The sequence below is a fragment of the Mustela nivalis genome (assembly GCF_964662115.1).
Source record: "Mustela nivalis genome assembly, chromosome: 3".
Lineage (NCBI taxonomy): Eukaryota > Metazoa > Chordata > Mammalia > Carnivora > Mustelidae > Mustela > Mustela nivalis.
Window position 1 is genome coordinate 88,112,441 of NC_139022.1, and position 22,254 is coordinate 88,134,694.

The 22,254-nt window shown below is 36.1% G+C and overlaps 1 protein-coding gene across 5 annotated transcripts in view; it reads left to right on the forward strand.

Moving 5' to 3' along the window:
• Positions 1-22,254, forward strand: part of ADAMTS6 (ADAM metallopeptidase with thrombospondin type 1 motif 6) — a 307,097-nt gene that overhangs the window by 3,650 nt on the left and 281,193 nt on the right. For 3 of the 5 annotated variants that reach the window (XR_014309548.1, XM_082723083.1, XM_082723085.1), the window contains exons 1-3: positions 6,207-6,795; positions 12,512-12,889; positions 15,233-15,597. Coding sequence is in view for 4 of the 5 variants with exons in the window: in XM_082723083.1 (XP_082579209.1) it covers positions 12,793-12,889; positions 15,233-15,597 (462 nt within the window). In the remaining variant the exon portion in view is untranslated. Of the gene's footprint in view, positions 1-1,444; positions 1,493-6,206; positions 6,796-12,511; positions 12,890-15,232; positions 15,598-22,254 lie in introns of those variants that run through there. The other 2 variants (XM_082723084.1, XM_082723086.1) reach the window with 2 other exon arrangements.

Genomic DNA, 22,254 nt, shown 5'->3' on the forward strand with positions numbered 1-22,254 from the left:
TCTCTGCCTGCCTCTCTGCCTACTTGTGATCTCTCACTCTGTGTCAAATAAATAAAATCTTTTAAAAAAATAAATAAAGTCATTGGAATGCATACATTAATTAAAGGAAAAATTAGTCGATAAAGAATAGAATGGGTATCAGGACTCCTGGGCATTTTAATATTTAGTAACTTAGAAGGGAAGGAGGAAGTACCATTGGGGAAGTAGGAAAACTAGAAGAGTACAGTGTGACAGAACCCACGGGAAGAAATTACAGCATTTCCAGAAGTTGGGAGTCATAAATGAACTGAATGTTGCTGTGAGTTCAAGGAAAGAACCACAAAATTGAACAACTAACTGGCAACATGGATGTCGGAAAAATCCTTATTTAGACTTCACTGTGTTCTCTCCCATTTGGAGCACAAAGCATTAACAATATATATCACTAAATGATGTAATTTATTGCATTTTCCCTTATCACACTTTAATCTTGTTTTCCAGTTTGTGAATTTATTGAGAAAAGGAACCTTATATTTTTTTTTTAAAGATTTTTTTTTATTTATTTGTCAGAGACGGAGAGAGAGTGAGCGAGCACAGGCAGACAGAGAAGCAGACAGAGGCAGAGGGAGAAGCAGGCTCCTTGCCGAGCAAGGAGCCCGATGTGGGACTCCATCCCGGGACCCTGGGATCATGACCTGAGCCGAAGGCAGCTGCTTAACCAACTGAGCCACCCAGGCGTCCCAGGAACCTTATATTTTTATACTCCTTAGCCTTTTGCACAGTGCTAATTGTTATTAGCACATTGGGGTTTATGTTTTTATCTCAATGGTATGCTTTGGCTTCATCTTCTCCATTTTGAATGTTAGATATTCTTTGTATAGTATGGTTATAAATCATTAATTATACGTACCCTTTTCAATATGCTTTTTCTTTCTGCTATTAATCTCATACTCTAATAAAAAAGTAAATAAGAAAAGTAAATAAAGAAGAAAATAGTAAGTAGTTAAAACTGCTTTGGCACTGTGAAATTTCTGAAATTGCCAGATTAACTGTAATAACAAGTAACAGTAATCTTTCTTGGGGTGCCTGGTTGGCTCAGTTAAGTATCTGTCTTCAGCTCAGGTCATGAACTCAGGTCCTGGGATTAAGCCCCACAGTGGGCTCCCTGCAGGGAGTCTGCTCCTTCTCTCTCTCAGCCCTTTCTTCCCGCTCCCTCCACTGCTTATGCTCTCTCTTATTTATAAATAAATAAAATCTTTAAAAAATGGTAATCTCCTTTGTTTTTGTAAAATTGTAAATTATTCCCACAATACAGATCAAAATAATAGATATTCATTACCTTGAATTAGCAGATTTTATCATTTTATGATAATTCTAGTTGTTTTGCTTTTCAGGTAAAATTCATAGTTTTTGTTGATGCCACTTTGTGCTCCTCCTTAGTCCTATTCTTTTCTCTCTTCCCCAGGTAACTATGATCTTCAAGAGACTGTATTTTCTTTCTGTGAATGCTTTTGTAAGTTTGAAATACATATTTTATATATATATATATATTTATATAAACTATACCATATTATGTACATCCTATCCCAGTTTGAATCAATATAGCTATTGCAGTGTTTCAACTTAATGTTACATAATTTATTCATGTTGACATTTGTAGATTTAGTCCAATTTAGTAATTCTAAACCAACATGAAATCAGAATTCATTTCATTTTTCTACAAATACAAGCAAACAGTCTAATTTTAAGAAATGCTTTGGTTTTATGGGGCACCTGGGTGGCTTAGTTGGTTAAGTGTTTGCCCTCAGCTCAGGTCATCATCCCAGGGTCCTGGGATCAAGTCCTTCATCTGGCTCTCTGCTTCATGGGGAGCCTGCTTCTCTCTCTACCTCTGCTTCTTCTCTGTCTCTCATGAATAAATAAATTTTTAAAAATCTTTTAAAAATGTCTTGGTTTTTACCTAAAAAATTAAATCTATGTCTATCTATCTACCAATGAATAGATAAAGAAGTCACAGTATTTATATACAGTGGAACATTACTCACCCATAAAAAAGAATGAAATCTTGCCATTTGCAATGACATGGATGGAGCTAGAGTGTATTATGCTAAGTGGAATAAGCCAGTCAGAGAAAGACAGATACCATATGATCTCACTCACATGTGGAATTTAAGAAAGAAGATAGATGAATATATGGGAAGGGGGAAAAAGAAAAATAGGAGAGAGAGAAACAAACCGGTTATAAGAGACTCTTAACAATAGATAACAAACTGAAGATTGATGGAGGGAGGTGCATAGATGGGTGATGGGTATTAAGGAGGGCACTTGTGATGAGCACTGGGTATTGTATGTACGTGAATACATACAATACATGAATACTACAATACATACATACATGAATCACTGAATTCTACTCCAGAAACCCAATATTGCATTGTATGTTAACTGCCTAAAATCTAAGTTAAAAATAAAAATAAAATAATTAAATCTAATTTACATGCTAACACACTAAAAACTACAAGTTAAAAGTCTGTTCTTACCTCTAAAATTTCTTCAATCTTTATTCTTGGGCTCTCAAGCTCTTCTGCCTTTGCTTTTTTTTTTTGTTCTTCTTTTTCAATTTCTGAAATACATACTTGTGTGCATGCATACATACAAATTCCTTCCTCTCCCAATTTTCCATTTATTCCATTCCTGAATGGTATCTGTGTACTTTGGTTTATTAAGGCTTCTGGAGACTACTAGCAAAGCTTTTTTTTAGGTGTAAGTAGGGAATTTGCTCTCAACTCTACTCTGTCTATGATCTTCATCTCTTAGAGAAAGAAATGAAAAACTGTAGAGAAAATTTTTCAAAAAGTAAAGACTGGTCATTATAAAACTTTAAAAGAATTCTACTGTACCTTAAATCCATTCAGGGATTAATTTAAATTTGTTTCAAATAATTCAGTTAGGAATTAATGCATGGGTATTGCACTAAAACATTTTCATGTTAACAGAAGTGCTATCTATATATGCTAAGATCCCAAGATATTATTATGGCATTCATATTGTAAGATAAAAAAGAAACAAGTGGGAAATGATAGGTAGAAGAGTTACCTGGTCACATGGTTACATGGGCAAGTTCACTTTATGAAAGATTGTTAGACTGAACATTTTTCCTCATTTATATATGTATGTACTTTTCTGTGTGAATATTCTACTTCAATAAAAAAAGTTAGAGAGGGCGCCTGGGTTGCTCAGTGGGTTGAGCCTTCGGCTCAGGTCATGATCTCAGGGTCCTAGGATCGAGTCCCGCATCAGGATCTCTGCTCAGCAGGGAGCCTGCTTCCCTCTCTCTCTCTCTGCCTGCCTTTCTGTCTACTTGTGATCTCTCTCTGTCAATAAATAAATAAAATCTTAAAAAAAAAAAGAGAGAGACATAAGAGATTGATCAACCTAATGCAATATGTAGATCCTGATTCCAAAAAATATAGTGTTTTAGGCCTTTATTGACATTTGAGGACATCTGATATTTGCTGCAATTAAGGAAATATTAATTTTTTAAAAGATTTTATTTATCTATTTGACAGAGAGAGACACAATGAGAGAGGGAACACAAGCAGGGGGAATGGGAGAGGGAGAAGCAGGTTTCCTGCTTAGCAGGGAGCCCAACATGGGGCTGGATCCCAGAACTCTAGGATCGTGACCTGAGCTGAAGGCAGACACTTAACCAATTGAGCCTCCCAGGCACTCTGGAAATACTAATGTTTTAAGAGAAATAGTGGTATAGTCATGGTTATTATATTTTTGTCCTTATATTTTAGAAACATAGGTAGGTATTTAATGGATGCAATGAAATGTTATCTGGGATTGGCTTCAACATATCCAGGGGAGTGGAGCAAATAATAGGAAAAAATTCTTCATGTGTTGACACCTGTTAAACCTGGATCATATATATTTTGGGGTTCATTATACTATTTCTCTACTTACATACGTGTTTGAATTTTCTGTAATGCAGTTACTTGTATACACACATGCATGCACATATAAAGCTAAACTGACACTTCATTTCTCATGCTAATAATGTTTTTCCCTTTCTCATACTGTTTTGTTTTTTTTTTCCCCTTAACTCAGTCATTTGGAGGAGAAAAGGAATCTTTTGGAAATTTTCATTACTCTTTTTTGACGCAGGATGGCACTGTTTGAATAAGTAATTAGCCAATGTCCATTTCTCCTGGAATAGGCTCCTTTCCTTTATAATGTTAATACTTCCTAGGGCAGTTTGTCTTAGTTGAGAATAAAAACTTTTCAGATAACGTGTAGAGATGATCCTATTTACACCTTAACTTTAGTTTCCTGTGCTGGCAGTATCTATCTAATACCAGTTTTTTTTTTAAATTAAGGATAAAGTTCACAACTACTTAAAGGGTGGTTTCATGCAAAAACAGTTCTGTACCCGCTCTTCTTACTTATTTTTTGTGTTTACAATTATTGCTAGGGGATTGGTCATCCATGTATCTTAATGCAAGTACATCTCTATCTATCTACCTAACTATCTATATCACCTATCTCTATATGAATCCTCCTTATTTAAAACTGTCAATGTCAATCACAGGACGTATTTCTACTTCTTAAATGGATTTGAGCCAAGTATTACTGATTAAGGTCAAGATGAGTACTATAGACTATAGACAAAAGCTTTCCCCTTCAACCTTCAGAAAAAGAATGGAAATAACTGTATTCTTGGACGTTCTCAGTCTGATTCATGCCTTATTTTAGCCAACTATTCATGTATTCACCAGAAGAATTACACCTACTACCTCCGGTGTAGGAAGAAAAAAAAAATGTCAAATGAGCAATAATGTTAGCAGAAGCTTGAAACTTAAGAGCGGGTATTCAGAAGCGTCCTCCCCCCCACCTTCCCTCCGGTCCAATTCCCCTTTCTGGTTCTGGCCATCGGAAATTGACTTGGCGTTAACTACCGACTGGAATTTCAAGGCGTCAATACCCCCCCGCCCCCCCCAACCCGTGTCCCCCCCAGCTTCGGAAACTCTTAAACCTTTCCCTACCCTACATTCAACCATAGAGACAGATAAATGATGCAGCAGATTACACCGCTGAAAGGCAACATTTGTCCTGAGCTATTTTCACATTTTTTCCTGTTTCCGATTTGTGTGCCAGACTTTTGTTTGCTTGCTTTAGGACATGGAAAACATATTTGGGCATTTCCCCCACAGTTTAATGCCAATGGCTTTCTCCCAGCAACTGAAAGTGAAAGTGCTACGTTTTAGTGGTGTTTTATCCTTTAAAGTGTGTACTAGCAGCTGGTGTGTACGGAGATGTGGGGGTGGGACGGAGGGTGGGATTGGGAAGCTTGAAGAACCAGTTTTGAGGTTTTGTTTGTTTATCTTGAGATCGCAGCAGGGTTCCTGTTTTTTTTTTTTTTTTCCTCCCTTTTTTGAGGGTCTGACTTTGGATTTATTTTCATTTGGACAGTCATTGAGGTTTCATTCAATGTACTGACTTAAAAAAATACACTCCACTTGTAGCTTTCCCCGGTTGCACTTTAAAACACCAGCCAGTCTCACCCTCATCTGGAAATAATGCAAGCTTCTCTTTCTTCCTCCTCCTCCACTTTTTTTCCCCCCTTCTTTTAAAGCCCCACATAACCTGAAGTCGGTAATCAGATGGAAAATGTGCTGGTCTTAGTTTACTTTAGTCTACTCTCCCTGTTGGTGGCAATTTTACTTGTTGAGGTATATTGAAAAAACACAGGCATTTTATGCACATGTAGCTACTGAGTCTTGAAATATGGCACTGATCTAAGTTTGCTGTAAGTTTCCTTAAGGGCACTTTATGCGTAACTTTTACTATTTTTGTTGCGTGGACTTAAAAAAATGCACGGAGAAGGACACCAGCGATCTTAACAGTGACATTAATTCATCTGAAGTCATTCATCCTCTCCCTCCCCGTTCCTTTTTCCAAGAAACAACTAATCACAGACCAGGCTAGAATTTCTAAAAAGAGGAGGAGGAAGAAAAAGAGGCGGAGTGGGGTAGGGGACTGAGTTTAGAAGGGCCAGAATCTCTCTCATTCACAGGGTGGAAAAGTTGACATTGTCTAAGCCCTTCTGAATGGCTGGTAGTTGGTTACCCTGATTGTACCTCTACCTCCCCTCCCCCTCCACGTGACGACCCAGGACACATGCGCACCCGACGCAGCCCGGCACATCTGCAGACTGACGTCAGTGTGCTCTGCCTCCGAGGAAAAGCTGCCAAAATTTTCTCCTGCTGCAATTCAAGTTGGCTGGGGGCCGGTAGTGAGATCTAGGGCTACTTCAACAAAACTTTGCTGCCCTTCCTGCTCCTCTTGTCTTCTTTTCTCTTGATACCCTTTGATGCTCTTCACATGTTATTTGCATAGCAAAGGCACTAAGCTGTCCAGGAAGAGAGGGCACCACTTCCACCCCCAATAAGCCTTTTTTTCCCCTTCCTTCTTTCTTTTTTTCCTTTCCTTTTTTTTTTTTTTTTTTTTTTTTTTGCAGAGGGGGGGTCGAGAGAGAAAGGGGATTTGCAAAGGCAGCATCTCTGGATGGTAGCCTGGATGTGTTGATGGCATCTCTTTTATTGCCAAATCGCAAAGTCCGTTCTCTAAAGCCCGGTTTAGCCAGACTATAGGGTTTTATTCTGGCTGCAGAATAAGTAACTGACTGCTGTGGCTTTGCAAAGGGGGGCAGAAAAAAAGAGAGAGAGAGAGAGAGGAGAGAGTACGTGAGTCGTCCAGTGCAATCTCTATTGTTTGAAACTTACTTTTTATCAGAATTTGAAGATGAAAACGGTAAGGAAGACTTAACAATATTCAGTGAAACCGTTTTTGCTTTTTTTTTTTTTTTAAATTAAAACTTGTGCTTTGCTTGTCTTCTGAGTAACGCGTAGAAAACTTTTTCTCTCTCTGTGTGTATGTGTGCATGTGCGTGTGTGTGTGTTTTTAATGGCAATGAGTGAGCTTGACTGAACTCATTTTACAGATAGAAATCTTTTTAACTCCAGACTAGTCGGGGGTTGGAGAAATCTGGGTCTTGCAAGTATTTTATGATGCAAAAAATACACGTCTATTATACGAATAGACATGTTTTGTGAAATATGACTTGATTATGATTATTGTGGTCTTTTAACTATCACCAAAAAGTAATCGGGAAGGTAATAATGATGTGTATTTTAAACTGATTTCTAGCTTTCTTAAAGAAAAACCTGCATTTTATAGTTTCATGTCAGTGTCTTAAGTAGTCAGACAAGTGCATATTTTATGCCTGGGCTCAGAGGGCAGAATTAATGTGCTAGCTATAGCCCCAATGCTCTAGGATATGTTAAGCTTTTAATAGGCTAATCAAAGAGATGGAAGCGTGTGTTTTTGATTTACTTTTGGCCACTTGGGACGACGTGCTAGACTCATAACCCTCCGGAGCCTTGAATATCTGGGTATGTCTGTGTATATGGTATATGGGATCAAAGTTCAGGGATTGTTGTGGGGGGGGGGGCAGTTGGAGTGCCAGAGGGGTTTTTGGAAAGCTGCCTTCTGATAATGTGTACTACAATTCCTGTCTTTGGTAATTTCTTTCCTTGTTGTACTAGAGGCAAAGAGAGTGAAAAAGCGCACTGAGAGGGAACAAGAGAGTGAGTTTCTTACTCTTGTTTTTATTTGAGCTGCCGGTGCAACGCGTTTGGGCCAAATGCCAACTGTCTGGGTCACACGCGTTTTATCCAAATAGATTTAGCGCTGCTGTCTGGAAATGGGCTGCTGAATGTTAACTTTAGGATCAACTCAACCAGGGCAGCTCAGACTATTACCCTCTGTCTGGGCGAAGTAGAATGGGGGGCGGAGTGCAGAATGGAGGAGGAAAGGGGAAACTGAACCATTGCTTGGAACTTTTAAAAAGACACTGGAGTGTGATTTTCAACATATTCTTTTATATTCAAATTTCTTCTGGTAATTTACTTTTCTTTCTTCCCTTTTATAGCTTATGTTGATGAGACTAAAATGTAGGAATGACAGTTTTTTAAATTCATGACAGGGAAAGAAATGTAACGTACAACTGGTGTATTTGAAGGAAATTGGGAAAATTACTTTTGGAAATAATTGTTTTTCTGTGTTTCACCAAAGTGGTAACTACAGTTCTGGTTAATGTTGATTTTGTGCTTAAGTGTGATCATTGGTGTTTTGGATTTCTATAGAATAGCATATAGAGGCCAATAACTTGATTTCAAACAAATCAAATGCATTCATCTGCCACAAATGGCAGCAAAAAAAAAAATCTATCTTGTTGTACTAATATTTTTGTGATGCTCAAGGGGAAAAACCTCTAACCTCAAGACCTGAAATATTTTAATACTTTTCATGTCTGGGCCAATATGTGTAAGATTAATTTCTGCTCTTGTCTACTCTGACCACTTCCTCTTCATTTCCTTAGCAACCACTAGTAGCTACTAGTGGTTTAGGATGGGTCTCTGTGCCAAATCCTACCCTGTGTGTGAGTTTTATGAGAAAATAAAGAGAGTTAACATATTAAGAAAATTAATAACACGTTCTTAGGAGAAGAAGAAAAGCCAGAAGAGGTGGATAGTTCTCTTGGTTCTACCAATAGACAGTTGATTATCAACATTTTGTAATAGCCTCAGAAGAAAAAGTTGTTTCTGCTTTTCAACAGAGAAGTTATAATACAGATAGTGTATTATACTTGCCATCTGGAAAAAAAGTTTGGTAATATATGTAACTTGGAGCTTGATTTTTGTAGAATGATGTTTTGTATGTTTGCTTTGGGTTCATTTGCTCTTCTTGATAGGTGAGTTTTGAGTGTTTTCAATTATACCTTGGGATGGTAATCTCACAAAGTTTATAAATGATCTGGAAACCTTTGTACTTATAGCCTAGTAGTGTCCTTGGCATATAGTAGGTGACACTAAATGTTTGTTGAGAGAATAAATGGAAAATGAAATGAGAAGTTAATTTTCACATATAAAAATTAAATACTTGAAGGGAACAGAGTATTGTTGCTTCCTCTGAAGACCAATCAGCCTTAAAATAAAGAAGAGTTAAAATGGATGAAAGAAGTTGAGTAGGATGTTATACATGTTCTTTAGCTCCATAATAATAGTTCATGAGAGGAAATTATTACCTTGGCTACTCCCAGATCACTTGAGTAGGAAGTAAAGATGATAAAGGAAAAAGACAAGTAAGAACCCTTCAACCAGGGAAACTACTGAGGTAGTAACTGTAGAGCAAGTTGTCTGATCTTATTTCCATTTAGCTAGGGTACCTTTGATCCATGGAAGGAAGTAAATAATCCCTTAACTTTACTGGCTGGTACATTTGTATTTGGGAAAAAAAGCATATGTGAAATCAAAGAAAATGGAATTTTTAAATTTAAAATATTTGTAAGCCCAGTCATCATGACCTACATTCTTTGTTATTTGCGCTAAAAGACAATACAATGTTATTGATTGATTCCTATCATCATATTTAACTATTCCACATTTTGCATGAAACGCAAGAACATGAAACTATTTTTGAAGTAAACCCTTTGAAAAGTATCATACTTCTTATGAATAAGATAAGGAGGGGGGTGATAATATTTCCTTAGTCATTAAAGTGAAGTATGCGGACATTTTACATCATGTGTAATCTAACTTAATTGACAAGTCTTTGTGAGGTAGATACCATTATCTTGGTTTTATTGATGAGGAAACATATTCAGAGAGGTTAAGTAACTTGGAGTCAAGCCAGAACGCCAAGCCTTGTCCTTTCCACAACGTAATAATGCTACTCCTATACAATATAAAGAGTTAATACATAATGATTTATGAATAGTTATGTAATATTTTAATGTTAGTTTGAATTATGGAAGCTATATTTGAAAAAGTCAGTGTTTATACACATTTCTTTATAATAGCTAGATTAAGCTCTCTAGCAGGTGTCAGAAAGTGGGTTAACTATTCATTTTTATTGTGTAGGTAACTAAGAGAGGTTGTTATGTTAGTTGTTGTTGATTTTAGTTGACCCTGGTCAACTCATTTACTTATTAAAGTTTCTTCACTGGCTCCAGAAGATTGAGAAAAAAGTGGGGAGTGAGGATGGGTGTGAGAAAGGACAAAGAAACTCAAATTTCTTGCATGCCCATGTGCCAGGTACTGTAGCTAGTGGTGGAAACAAGGTTTGGTTTAACTTTTTAAAGGTCCCGCTCTTTCTATTATGTACAGTTCTCTGATTCAGGAAACTGGTCTTGGTGTGGCTATGTTCTGTGCTTCAGGGTCTTTCATGAGGCTGCAATCAAGATGTTAGCAAGGGTTCTGGTCACCAAAGAATGCTCGACTGGTGAGGGATCTGCTTCTAAACTCACATATTAGTAGGCAGGGTTCAGTTCTCAAAGGCCATTACGTTGAGGGCCTTAGTTCCATGTTAGTGTTTATGGGAAGGCTGCTCTCAGTTGCTTGCCATGTGAGCCCTTCTATATGACAGCTGGCTTCATCAAAAAGGGAGTCTACTAGTAAGATAGAAATCAGAATTTTTTTATAATATAGTCATTGACGTGAAATTTTCTCAACACTTTATTGGTAACATTTTTCAAGTTATTCAAAGGAAGGGAATTATGCAAATGTGTGGATATTAGGAAGCAGGCTCATTGGGGCCATCCTAGAGGCTGCCTGACATAGCAGCAATAATATCCACTTTATAAGATTGTTGTGAATACTAAAAGAAGTAACATACATTTAAAATTCTCTTCATTTTTGGTCTGACCTTAAACTGACTTTCTAGATATTACCTGTTAGTCTTCTCCATAGGAACCAAACTTATTATTATTACTGAAATGACTTTCTATTTTTTTCTTCCCATCTAGACTTTGTAGAATCTATGTCTTTAATTTGCAATGATTGCTCCCATTGATTTGAACTGTGAAATTGTGTTCATCTTCCAGGGCCTGTCTCAAATGCCACTTTTTAAATAAGCTTTTCTTGATCCGTCCTTCTCTAATTCAGAAGTCATTTCCCTCATCTGATCTCCTCAATGCCATTTCATAATTTTATTATGGCAAATGTCAGTCTGCCTTGAATTTTTTTCTTTCTTGCTTAGATTATGAACTCTCAAATGGCAAGGATTGTGTTAATCTTTTCTGTGGCCTCATAACAGCATTTTAAGAACATAGTATATCATATTTGTTGATTAATAAATTAGTTTTTGGATGGAAGAAGTTTTAAATGATTGCAGTTGTTTTATTTTTTGTAATAACCAATATTTTTTGCACCATAGGGAATGAAGTAGTTCACATAAATTAATTTTTCAATCAACTACGAATATCCTCTTATATGCCTAAAGTGATTTTCTTTTAATCAGTATTTATTTATTCATTTACTCATTTTTTTGACCAACATATATGTAAACATTTATTATTTAATCCCATACATTAGGAATGTGGAATGAAAATCTTTCTAGTACTTTTTGTGTACTTCTCTATATTAGTAATATGTTACATTATTAAAAACAATTTAATCTTTTGTTCCTGACTCGGGCAGTGTTTTGAATATATATTGAGCTATAACACTATAGGAACTGTCAGACTATTTAAGGGCCATTTGCCTGTACCCCAAACCATATTACTTTGGGGTTCTGCCACTAATTTCTAGTTTGTCTTTCTTTTTCTTCAGTTTTGTGCTGTTAGTGACGTAGTTTCTTAGTTCCTTTGCTCTTTTCTTCCAAAGTACTATGTGCTGGGAAATCAGGTAGTCACATATGCTTGCATTTTGGTATGAAATGTAAATTCATGGATTGTGAGTTAGGTTGTGAGTTGAAAAGAAAGTGCATGAGATAGGACAGGAAATCTGTTGTGATACCTGAAATGAATTTTTAAAAATTCTTTCTTTTTCAGAAAATGAACTTCTTTTATTTACAGTTACATTCTAGATAGGTGAAGTTGTCTCATATGTGTTCCTTTTTAAGTCATATAAGATATACAGATAAAATCAAGGGGTAAGGTAAATATGGCTTAAATTTTTAGAATTTTATTTTGTGCTAGTGTCTGAGTGTTCACAGACCGCTGCTAAGTGTCACTCTGTATTTGCAGATATACTCTAAGAAAAAATAATAAGTGTCTTGTATAGCAACAAATCAATCTTGAATATGAGTGTTCTAAAAAGCACATTAAGGAATGGGAATATATACTATTTATCCCTTACATAAAATGAATTTTGGTTGTAAAGTCACTCTACTTTTTATTTTATGAAAAGGAGGTTAGTCACTGTACCCACACATTTTTTTCTTCAAAGCTTAAAAAACTAATTTTTATGATTTCACTTTAGATTCTTTCTTTGATTATTAAGTAATTCTGGCATTATCCTGCTTACCATTTAGGTTTCTGATTCTTTAGTCTTGTGAATGTTTTTAGACTATAAAGAACAAAATAGTGTAATTTAACTATATTAAATCATACTGTATTTTTTGTCTTTTGGTAAACATGCATCAATATTTTTCATTTAACATAAATTTTGTTTGTTTGTTTTTCTAGGTTAAAAAATGGCCATACTTTAGTAACTAATCAGTCAAATGCTTTGCTTGTGAAAATTTTTACCATCATTCTTTTGTTTCCTTTTGGATTGAAAAAATGAATCCAGATACAGAAGAAAGTATGGGATGTTGGAAAAAAGTACCTGTTGAACAGTGGAACATCTAATAATTAATTTGCAAGAAATTTTACAGAAATAAAATTGTTATGCTTCGATTTTGGTATGGTATTGACTCTCTAGCACATAGGTAGCCCTCCAAAAAAATCATCTAGTTTTCTAAATTATGGAAATTTTGTGGAAGACGTTGACCTGGATTTTGAGCCTTATCATGGCTTCATCGGAATTTCATAGTGACCACAGGCTTTCATACAGTTCTCAAGGTAGGGGTCCTGCTTGTGAAAGTGACCAAAAAATACTGCTATTAATTTGATGAGAAAAGATTTTGAATATTTAGTTTAGGTGAATGTTTTCTCTGGGATACGTAGTGATAGAAGTGGAGGCCCACTGTATCAACAGAGTGCTAGTTTCATAAATCTTGAGGGTTCTAAGTAGTCTAACTTGTTATGCTAGTATTTAACATCTAGTGTAATTTACAGTTGACTGATCTTTCTTAGATGATAGACCCAGACCTCTTATTTTGAATCCTAAACTTTAACAAGCTCATTTATTGCTAAGAGTTACAGGCAAAGTCATGTTCAAAAGCAATCCAAGGGTTTATGCTATAAAAGAGCAAAAAACTAGATTCTGATACAAGGTTCCTCTAATATGGAGGCTTAGTGATAAAAATACTTTCCAAGCTTAAAAATTCTGATATAAGAACTAGAATCTGAGTAAAAAAGTAAGAGAGGTAAGAAGTACAACTTTTCAAACTCTAGTCCATGGGTTCCTAATCTGAATCCATAGAATTGAACTTTATTTATTTATTTTAAAGATTTCATTTGTTTATTTGAGAGAGAGAGAGAGAGATAGCAATAGAGAACATGAGCTGGGAGGGCAGGGAGAAACAGGTTCCCCACTAAGTAGGAAGCCCCATGGGGGGCTTGATCCCAGGACTCTGGGATCATGACCTGAGCCGAAGGCAGAAGCTTAACAGACTGAGCCACCACAGAATTGAAACCAGACGCCATGTAGAATTGAACTTTATATTATAGAAAAGATCTAAACAGAGATCCATGGAGTGAATGACATTTTGTTTTCCATGGACATGGCCAGTCTTTATAGATTTATTAAAATGCCTTTTTGATTTTGGTGTGGATGAGCCAAACTTTCAAGCCTTTCTATGTTGATGTATATCTAGAAGTCTATATGTATACCATGTGGCTCTCAAAGTTTATTAATAAAGCTGTAGCATTTAGTGTGAACTCTTACTTATAAGAGATGAGATAAATACTGTCTTTTAATTTATTTCTATTTGGTCATACTCTCATGGGAGTTTATATTTGTGGGTGAACTCCATGTATAGACAGTGAGGCAATGGACAGACATTTGGTTTCCCTTAGTGGTAAACCTCACTAAAGGAAGATGTGGTTAAGAAGGTAGATTGGAACTATTAAGTATACATAAATGAGGAAAATATGTGTAATAATTCTTTAAAATTTTTTCAATCTAAGATTTTTTAAACAGCTTTATTGAGATACAATAAATATATGATTTGATTTACTTATGTAAAGTCCACCATTCAATGGTTTATAGTATATTTGCAGAGTTATGCAACCATCACCACAATCAGTTTTAGAACATTTCAACACCCCAAAAGAAACCCTGTGCCCATTAACAATCACTCCCAAATTCTCTCCAAACCACTCTCCACCCCAGCCCTAAACAGCCTTAATCTACTTATGTTTTGAGATTTTCCTTTTCTGAATATTTCCCACAAAACAAATCACATAATATGTGGTCTTTTGAGATTGACTCCTTTCACATTGCATAATGTTTTTAGAATGTTAGATAATGAGCTTTAATAATGAAGGCAGTTATTATGAAGTTTCATTTATGTCATACATGTATCACTTCTGTGTTGAATAATATTCCATTGTGTGAATATACCACATTTTATTTATTCATTCATCAGTTGATAAATATTCAGATTATTTCTCCATTTTGGCTATTATGAATAATGTTGCTATGAACAATCATGTACAACTTTTTGTGTGGATATGTGTTTTCATTTCTCTCAGGTAAATACCTAGGAGTGGAATTGCTGAGTCCGATGGTAGTTCCATGTTCAACCTTCTGAGGAACTGCCAGACTGCTTTCTGAAGTGGCTTCTGTATTTTCCATTCCAACTGACAATTTAAAAAATATTTCTACAAAGCTGTAGAAATTCAATATTCACTCCTTTGGATAACTTTAACACATATTTTATCTGAGCTAAATTCTATTATTTTAAATATGTGTACTTTTCACTGTTTTTTATTTCCCTATAAAATATTCCTATTTCCTATAAGAATTTAGCTTTTAGAATCCAGTAAGAAATAAATGTAAAAACAAAAAAATAGTCTTTCAAACTAATTTTAAAATAATTCTATTTTGAGGAATAATTGGAACTTAATTCATCATTAGATTTTAAGCTTCATTTTGTTTAATATAACAGTTTTTATTCATATCTCACATATAATGATGCTGATACAGTTTTTGTTGTTTATACTGCTACTTCTTCGTTCTGTTAAATTTTCTTTTCTTCCATGTGTTTTCTCTGGATTCTCTGCCTTGTGATTACAAAGAGGAATTCCTGACTTATCTAGAACACTACCAGCTAACTATTCCAATAAGGGTTGATCAAAATGGAGCTTTTCTCAGCTTTACTGTGAAAAATGATAAACACTCCAGGAGAAGACGGAGTATGGACCCTATCGATCCACAGCAGGCAGTATCTAAGTTATTTTTTAAACTTTCAGCCTATGGCAAGCACTTTCACCTAAACTTGACTCTCAACACAGATTTCGTGTCCAAACATTTTACAGTAGAATATTGGGGGAAAGATGGACCCCAGTGGAAACATGATTTTTTAGACAACTGTCATTACACAGGATATTTGCAAGATCAACGTAGTACAACTAAAGTGGCTTTAAGCAACTGTATTGGTTTGGTAAGTAGATGTTATAATTTTTAGTTTCTGATGGGGAAATAAATTCACAAGAATTTATAGTATATAAATGTCTTTCCTCCCATTAAGAATATACAGAGTTGGGTTAAGAAAGGAAGATAATAGTCTAAATTTTTTTTGTTATTTCTGCTGTCTTTGCTTTTGATAGCCCTTTGATAGTGTTTGCATTAACTCTTCAAAGAATAATTTTTAGAATCGTATATTATTTGTAGAATAAATTAAATACATTGATTGCTAGTTTCTTTGTAAATGGTGTTGGGCTTTATATATAAAACAGATTTTTTTGGAATAAGAATAATCCAAAATAAGGGTGCCTGGGTGGCTCAGTGGGTTGGGGCCTCTGCCTTTGGCTCGGGTCATGGTAACGGGTCACGGGATTGAGCCTTCTGCTTGTCAGGGAGCCTGCTTCCCCTGCCTCTCTGCCTACTTGTGATCTCTGTCTGTCAAATAAATAAATAAAACCTTTTTTAAAAAAAGAAAAGAATAATCAAAAATAAATCTGTATTGAAACTTCTCATATTAAAATGACGCTTGTATTAAATATGATAGAATAATACTGTTCCCAGTTATCAGCACTGCCATCTAAGTTTGGATACTCTTCTATATCTAAGGGGATAGTGGAGTGTCACCCATCTATTCTTTATTCTTTATTTATTTTTTTAAAAATATTTTATTTATTTATTTGACAGAGAGAGAGATCACAAGCAGACAGAAAGGCAGTCATAGAGAGAGGGGGAAGCAGGCTCCTTGCTGAGCAGAGAGCCTAATGTGGGGCTTGATCCCAGGACCCTGAGATTATAACCTGAGCTGAAGGCAGAGGCTTAACCCACTGAGCCACCCAGGTGCCCCTATTCTTTATCCTTTATTAAGACGTTCTGACTCTTGCTCTCTTTCCCTCTATTTTTTAACACATTTTTGTTTTACTTTGTTTCCTATTGAAACTGCCTGGCCCATGTTGACTCCTTTGGCTACTTAAGATGTGGTCTGCCAGGTTTGCCCACTGAAGTTACTGTTTTCTCCTTGGCAACTAATAATGAATTTGTGAGCAGATACTTTGAGACTATGTAAATACTCTGTTCCTCATCACACCTTTGCCCACCACACTTAGTAACTCCTGCATCTATTCTTATTTTGTTTTATGTTTCATTTTTAATCAAATGTAAAATGTAAACACTTTTTCTAAAAATCCCACTTTTTTTTTTTTTTAAAGATTTTTATTTATTTACTTGACAGACCGAGATCACAAGTAGGCAGAGAGGCAGGCAGAGAGAGAGGAGGAAGCAGGCTCCCCGCAGAGCAGAGAGCCCGATGTGGGGCTCGATCCCAGGACCCTGGGATCATGACCTGAGCCGAAGGCAGAGGCTTTAACCCACTGAGCCACCCAGGCGCCCCTAAAAATCCCACTTTTTGAAGCGCCCCCCTCCTATTTTTAAGTAGGCTCCACACCTGATGTGGGGCTTGAACTCAAAATCCCGAGATCAAGCTCAATTGACTCTACCAATTGAGCCAGCCAGGTATCCTTCAAAGGTCCTTTTAACCAATTCTGTTTCTAGTTGTAAATAATGTAAATGTAGAGGTAATTAGTGTTTTCTAATCCTATTTTCTCACCCATTGTTTCAGTATTTCAACCCTTGCCCCATTCAAAGAAGACTTCCTAATATTACTGTTTGTCTATTGTTCAAAATAATGTCACATTTTAGTTTGCTTTATATTTAACCATGGCTTTCTTATCCAGGTTTTGTATTTCTGGAGTTTCTAATTACTGTAATTTTGTCTTATTGTGAAAAAAAATCAAAAAAAATTTTTTAACTAAATGATCAGTATTATCCATTTCCTTAGTCTTTGTATCTATTGCTTGGAATATATTCATTCTTTGGAGGCCCTTTTTTTCTTCCAGTCTGTTGGTTAATTTCTTGAGCTATTGTACATCTCTCATATTGGGATTCTTTTTTCCTGGTTAGTTCTACATCTTCCTCTTTCTGAGTTTACATTCTGGTTTTATTGGAGAATATCTTCAAGTAATTATGTCAGAAAATGTGTCTGAGAAGTAACATTTCTGAATCCTTACCTATTTGAAAGTTACTTTATGTTGCCCTCATATTTGGTTACTAATTTAGCTGGATGTGGAATTCTGGTTTCAAAAATCAGGGGCACCTGGGTGACTCAGGTCATGATCCCATGGCCCTGGATTGAGCCCCACATTAGGCTCCCTGCTCAGCAGGAAGCCTGCTTCTGCTTCTCCCTCTCCCACTCCCCTACTTTTATTCCCTCTCTGTCTCTGTCAAATAAATAAATAAAATCTTTTAAAAAAATTATTTTCCTTCAGAACCATGGATGGTGGAATTGGGAAAGGGAAATATGGGGCATCAAATTTATAAGTACGATTTTATGTCTTAGGAAAGGATTTAAGGATCTTTAAAAAAAATTATCACTGATTAATTTTGGGAGAATTTTGGGAAGCAGTCTGCTTCTTGTTCTTTTCTTTTTCTTTCCTAGGATTTTTCCTCAATGAACGTGATATGATCTTCTTTTTTTCCTTTCTATTTTAAGAAGTTTATAATAATGTCCTAAGCTGTGGATCTTCCTTCCTTATCCTTATTTGATATATAATGGTTGCTTTCAATTTAAAGACCCACCTTCAGCTTAGAGAAATTTAATAAATTATTTCCTTAATTTCTCTTCCTGTTCCCTACCCCTGCCTTTTTGTAATTGGTTCTTTACTTCCCTTGTCTTTCTCTTTTTCCTTCTTATTCTATTTTATTCTAAGTTCTATGAGATCTCTCCAATTTTGCTTTCTTTTCCTTCAACTGATTTAAAAATTACAAGCACTCATACTTCTAATTTTCAAGAGATTGTCCTTTTTAATTGTCCCTTTCTTTACATTTTGTTCTTATTTCTTAGTTATGTCCACAGTTGCCTTTCAACATTTTCCCTTATTCACTCTTCCATTCACCAAATATTTGTAAGTACTGATCATATAATAGGCACTGATCTAGATGCTAGGAGTACAACACTTAACAAAAGAGAAATTCTTGTCATCACAAAGCTTGCATTCTCGTGGAGGATATACATAATCAGATAAATAAATAAAAATCACAGTACATTGGATAATGATAAGTTCTAAGAAGGAAAAATTACTGAGTGAAGACCTAAGGAAAATGAGGAAGGTAAGCTGACATCTGAAGGAAAGGATTTCCAGGTGGAAATCTTTAAGTATGAAGATGTGAGCTAGGAGTGTTTGGGAGACAGCAAGAAGACTGCCCTGGCTGGAACTCATGAAAGAAAGGGAGTGTAATGGAAGGTGAGGTTGGAAAGAGAACTGCGGCCAGATGGTAGATTTTAGAAGACACAGGATCAAATCAATGATGACTTTAAGCTTGAGGCCTGGACAACTAGAGGAAAGCAGCCACGAGTTGAGATAAGAAAGACTCAGGTATTAACTGAGATGGAAAACCTGGAGGAGGACCGTACTATGGGTCAGTGTATATCTTAAATTCAGTTGGACTTATTAAACTTGATATGTTGTATAACATATTGGATATGCAAATCTGAAATTCAGGAGAGGGATATGAATCATGGATTTATAAAATTGGGACTCATCAACATATAGATGATATTTAAAGCCAGGAGATTATATGAAATTGCTTGGGGTGAGGGAATATAGAAAGAATAACGAGATTAAAAAAAAAAAGAGGCTTAAGCAACTGAGCCTTTGGGCACTCTAGGAGGTTAGGGAGGTCAGAAAGATGATGAAGAGATAGCAAAGGATAATGAGGTAAGAAAGTTAGAGGAAAACCAGACAAATATCCTAGAAGCTAAGAAAAGGAAGCATTTATTTCAAGAGAAAAATGCTGCCAAGTCAAAATAAGAGGACTGAAAACTGGCCATTGGATTTATCAATGAGGAGCTTGTTGGTGACCTTGACAAACAGTGCAGAAGTCATGGTGTTATATGGAATATAGGCAAAAACCTGATTGGAGTAGGTTTGAAAAGCAATGGGAGAAAAGAGGACATAGATAATTATTTTAAAGACTTTTTTGAAAAAGTAAATGATCAGTTGCTATAGACAGAGTGGAATCAGATGAGATTTTGTTTTATTTGATAAAGATGGGAATGATTATGTAGAGAAAAGGAAAAATTTTCAAGTTCCTCCATAAAAGAGGAAATAAAAACAATTATATGATCACGAGGTGCAGGTGGGCAGATATTTGGGTTGCAGGAGTTTGCAGGAGGTTATACGATGTTTATTGGAATGGAAGATGGCAAGATGAGTCATTAGGGATTAAGAGGAGACGAGAAATTATGGAATACTTATCCAACAGAACAGGATACTGAATGTGTTAGAGAAATGTAGTAAAATTGCTGTGAAGCATTAAGGACATTGTTGAGATTATGGTTATGAATTTAAAGTGAGACTAGTCAGCATCTCGATGTGTTTTTCTCGGTCTAAATGAAGCTGCAAGATTACAGGCCCAAAGGATCAAAACTGGTTTGATCAGAGTTGTGGTTTATCAAATAAATTCTGTGAAGGAAGAAAAGAGCAAGGGAATTGAAGGTGGAACTGAAGATGGATTAGGAGAGAGTGAGGACATGAAGTAGGTGGAGTATAATGAAAAGATGGTAGAATCCTGAGGTCTTAGTGGGTGTAAAAGAACTATCTCTTAGAGTTGGGCTACTAGAAGGATAGTCCTAGAAGAATGGGATACTTGAAATTGAGATTTTGAGGGTTGCAAGCATTGAAAATACTGAACTCTAGGGTTTGACTATGGATATGGGCTTAAGATAAAATGAATGACAAGATATTTGATGGAGAGCAGGTCAAGGGATTGAGAGGGCAGGAGTTGAAGGAACCATCTATGTCTGTAGTCCTTAACCTGGGGTGCGTGAATGAAATTCAGGGGATTTGTGAACTGGAATGGAGATAAATGACATCTTTATCTTTACTAATTCTTTTTTTTTTTTAAGATTTTATTTGTTTATTTGACAGAGAGAGATCACAAGCAGGCAGAGAGGCAGGCAGAGATTGAGGAGGAAGCAGGCTCCCCGCTGAGCAGAGAGCCTGATGTGGGGCTGGATCCCAGGACCCTGGGATTGTGACCTGGGCTGAAGGCAGAGGCTTTAATCCACTGAGCCACCCAGGCACCACTATCTTTACTAATTCTTAACTGAAATTTAACAGTTCCTTCAATTATGATTGTAGATAACAATAAGGAAATAGCTGACACCAATAGAAATTATAGATATTTTCATGTCATTTTACAGTTTTTCAGGTTCTTCAAAATATTACTTATGTTAATTACCATTGTAAAATTATGATAGTTATTACTCCGCTGCAGATCTTTTTATTTAAAGTGTTGGAAAAAGCCACATGCATTCTTATATTACATTTTTAAAAATATTCTGTTAATGGTATTTCACTACAACAGTTTTCTTTATAATCTTATATATTTTTTCTATATTTAAAATATTATTCTTAGAAGTAGTCCCTAGGCTTCATCCCCACTAGATTTCTAAAGGGATCCAGAACACAGACACATACATTTTAAGAACTGGTCACTTAAGATAGTGAAATCAACAATTATTTCAGTAATAGTATTGCAGAGAATGACAGTGATCCAGAATTTAAATCTTGAATGAATGAGGAAAGTGCCTATGGCTTATTAGTAACTGCAATAGCAGAGGGAGCTGGTGATGGCATGAGATTGGAAGCTGCAGGGGTTTTTGTGGTTTTTGTTGTTGTTTTAGAGGAAGGAGAGAGTGAGAATTGTTTAGAAATGGCAGTGAATCACATGGACACTTCCCCTACCTCCTGGTCCAATAGGAGACATATAGGAAAGAAAACAGGATCCACCATTCCAGAGGATTGCAGGGAAGAAAGAGTGTCATTTTGAGAGACCCAGGTGTTTGAGCAAGATGAAGTGAACATTCACAAATGAGGCTGAGCTTGAGTTTGAGAAGGCACAAGGGAAGTGTTTTAAATGGTGAAAGGAGAGAGTTAGGGTATGGAATCAGAAAACATGATGCACATAACCATAGGGGGAATTGAATCCAGGGGATGCGTCTTGGGCTTCTTGTAGGGATTGGCATGTTAGGGAAAGGGGGCTGGATGGTTTTCATCCTGATGGCCTGAGGCACACTGTGTAGAGGTGAGTGGAGGTGCAGAAGGAAGTGAGGGAGAGCAGGGTTCTTGCTAGGCATGTGCAGATTTCTGGCCCTCCATCATCTACCCTCCAGAACTTTTCTAATTTTGTAATAATTTTCCCCCTTCTTCCCTCTAGCTCCAATAGCTCCTTGCTGTTCCTCAAATACTGTATGTGTGCTCATACCTCATTGCCTTTGTTGCCATTCCCACTGTCTGATCTACTCTTTCACAAGATACCTGTCTGACCTGCTCCTTCATTTTGTTCAGGTTTCTGTACAAATATCACTTTATTAGAGAGGATGTCCCTGACCATCGTAAACAGTATATAATTCTCTCACTTCTGATTAGTTTCTGTCCTCTTAAACTGCTTTTTTTTTTTTCTTAACACTTAACATTGCCAGATTGATCCTTTATCTAATGAATGAATCACTCTTATCTAGGTCTTCCCACCAGAATATAAGCTCCATCATAGAGCCAGAAGTTGGTTTTGTTTACTA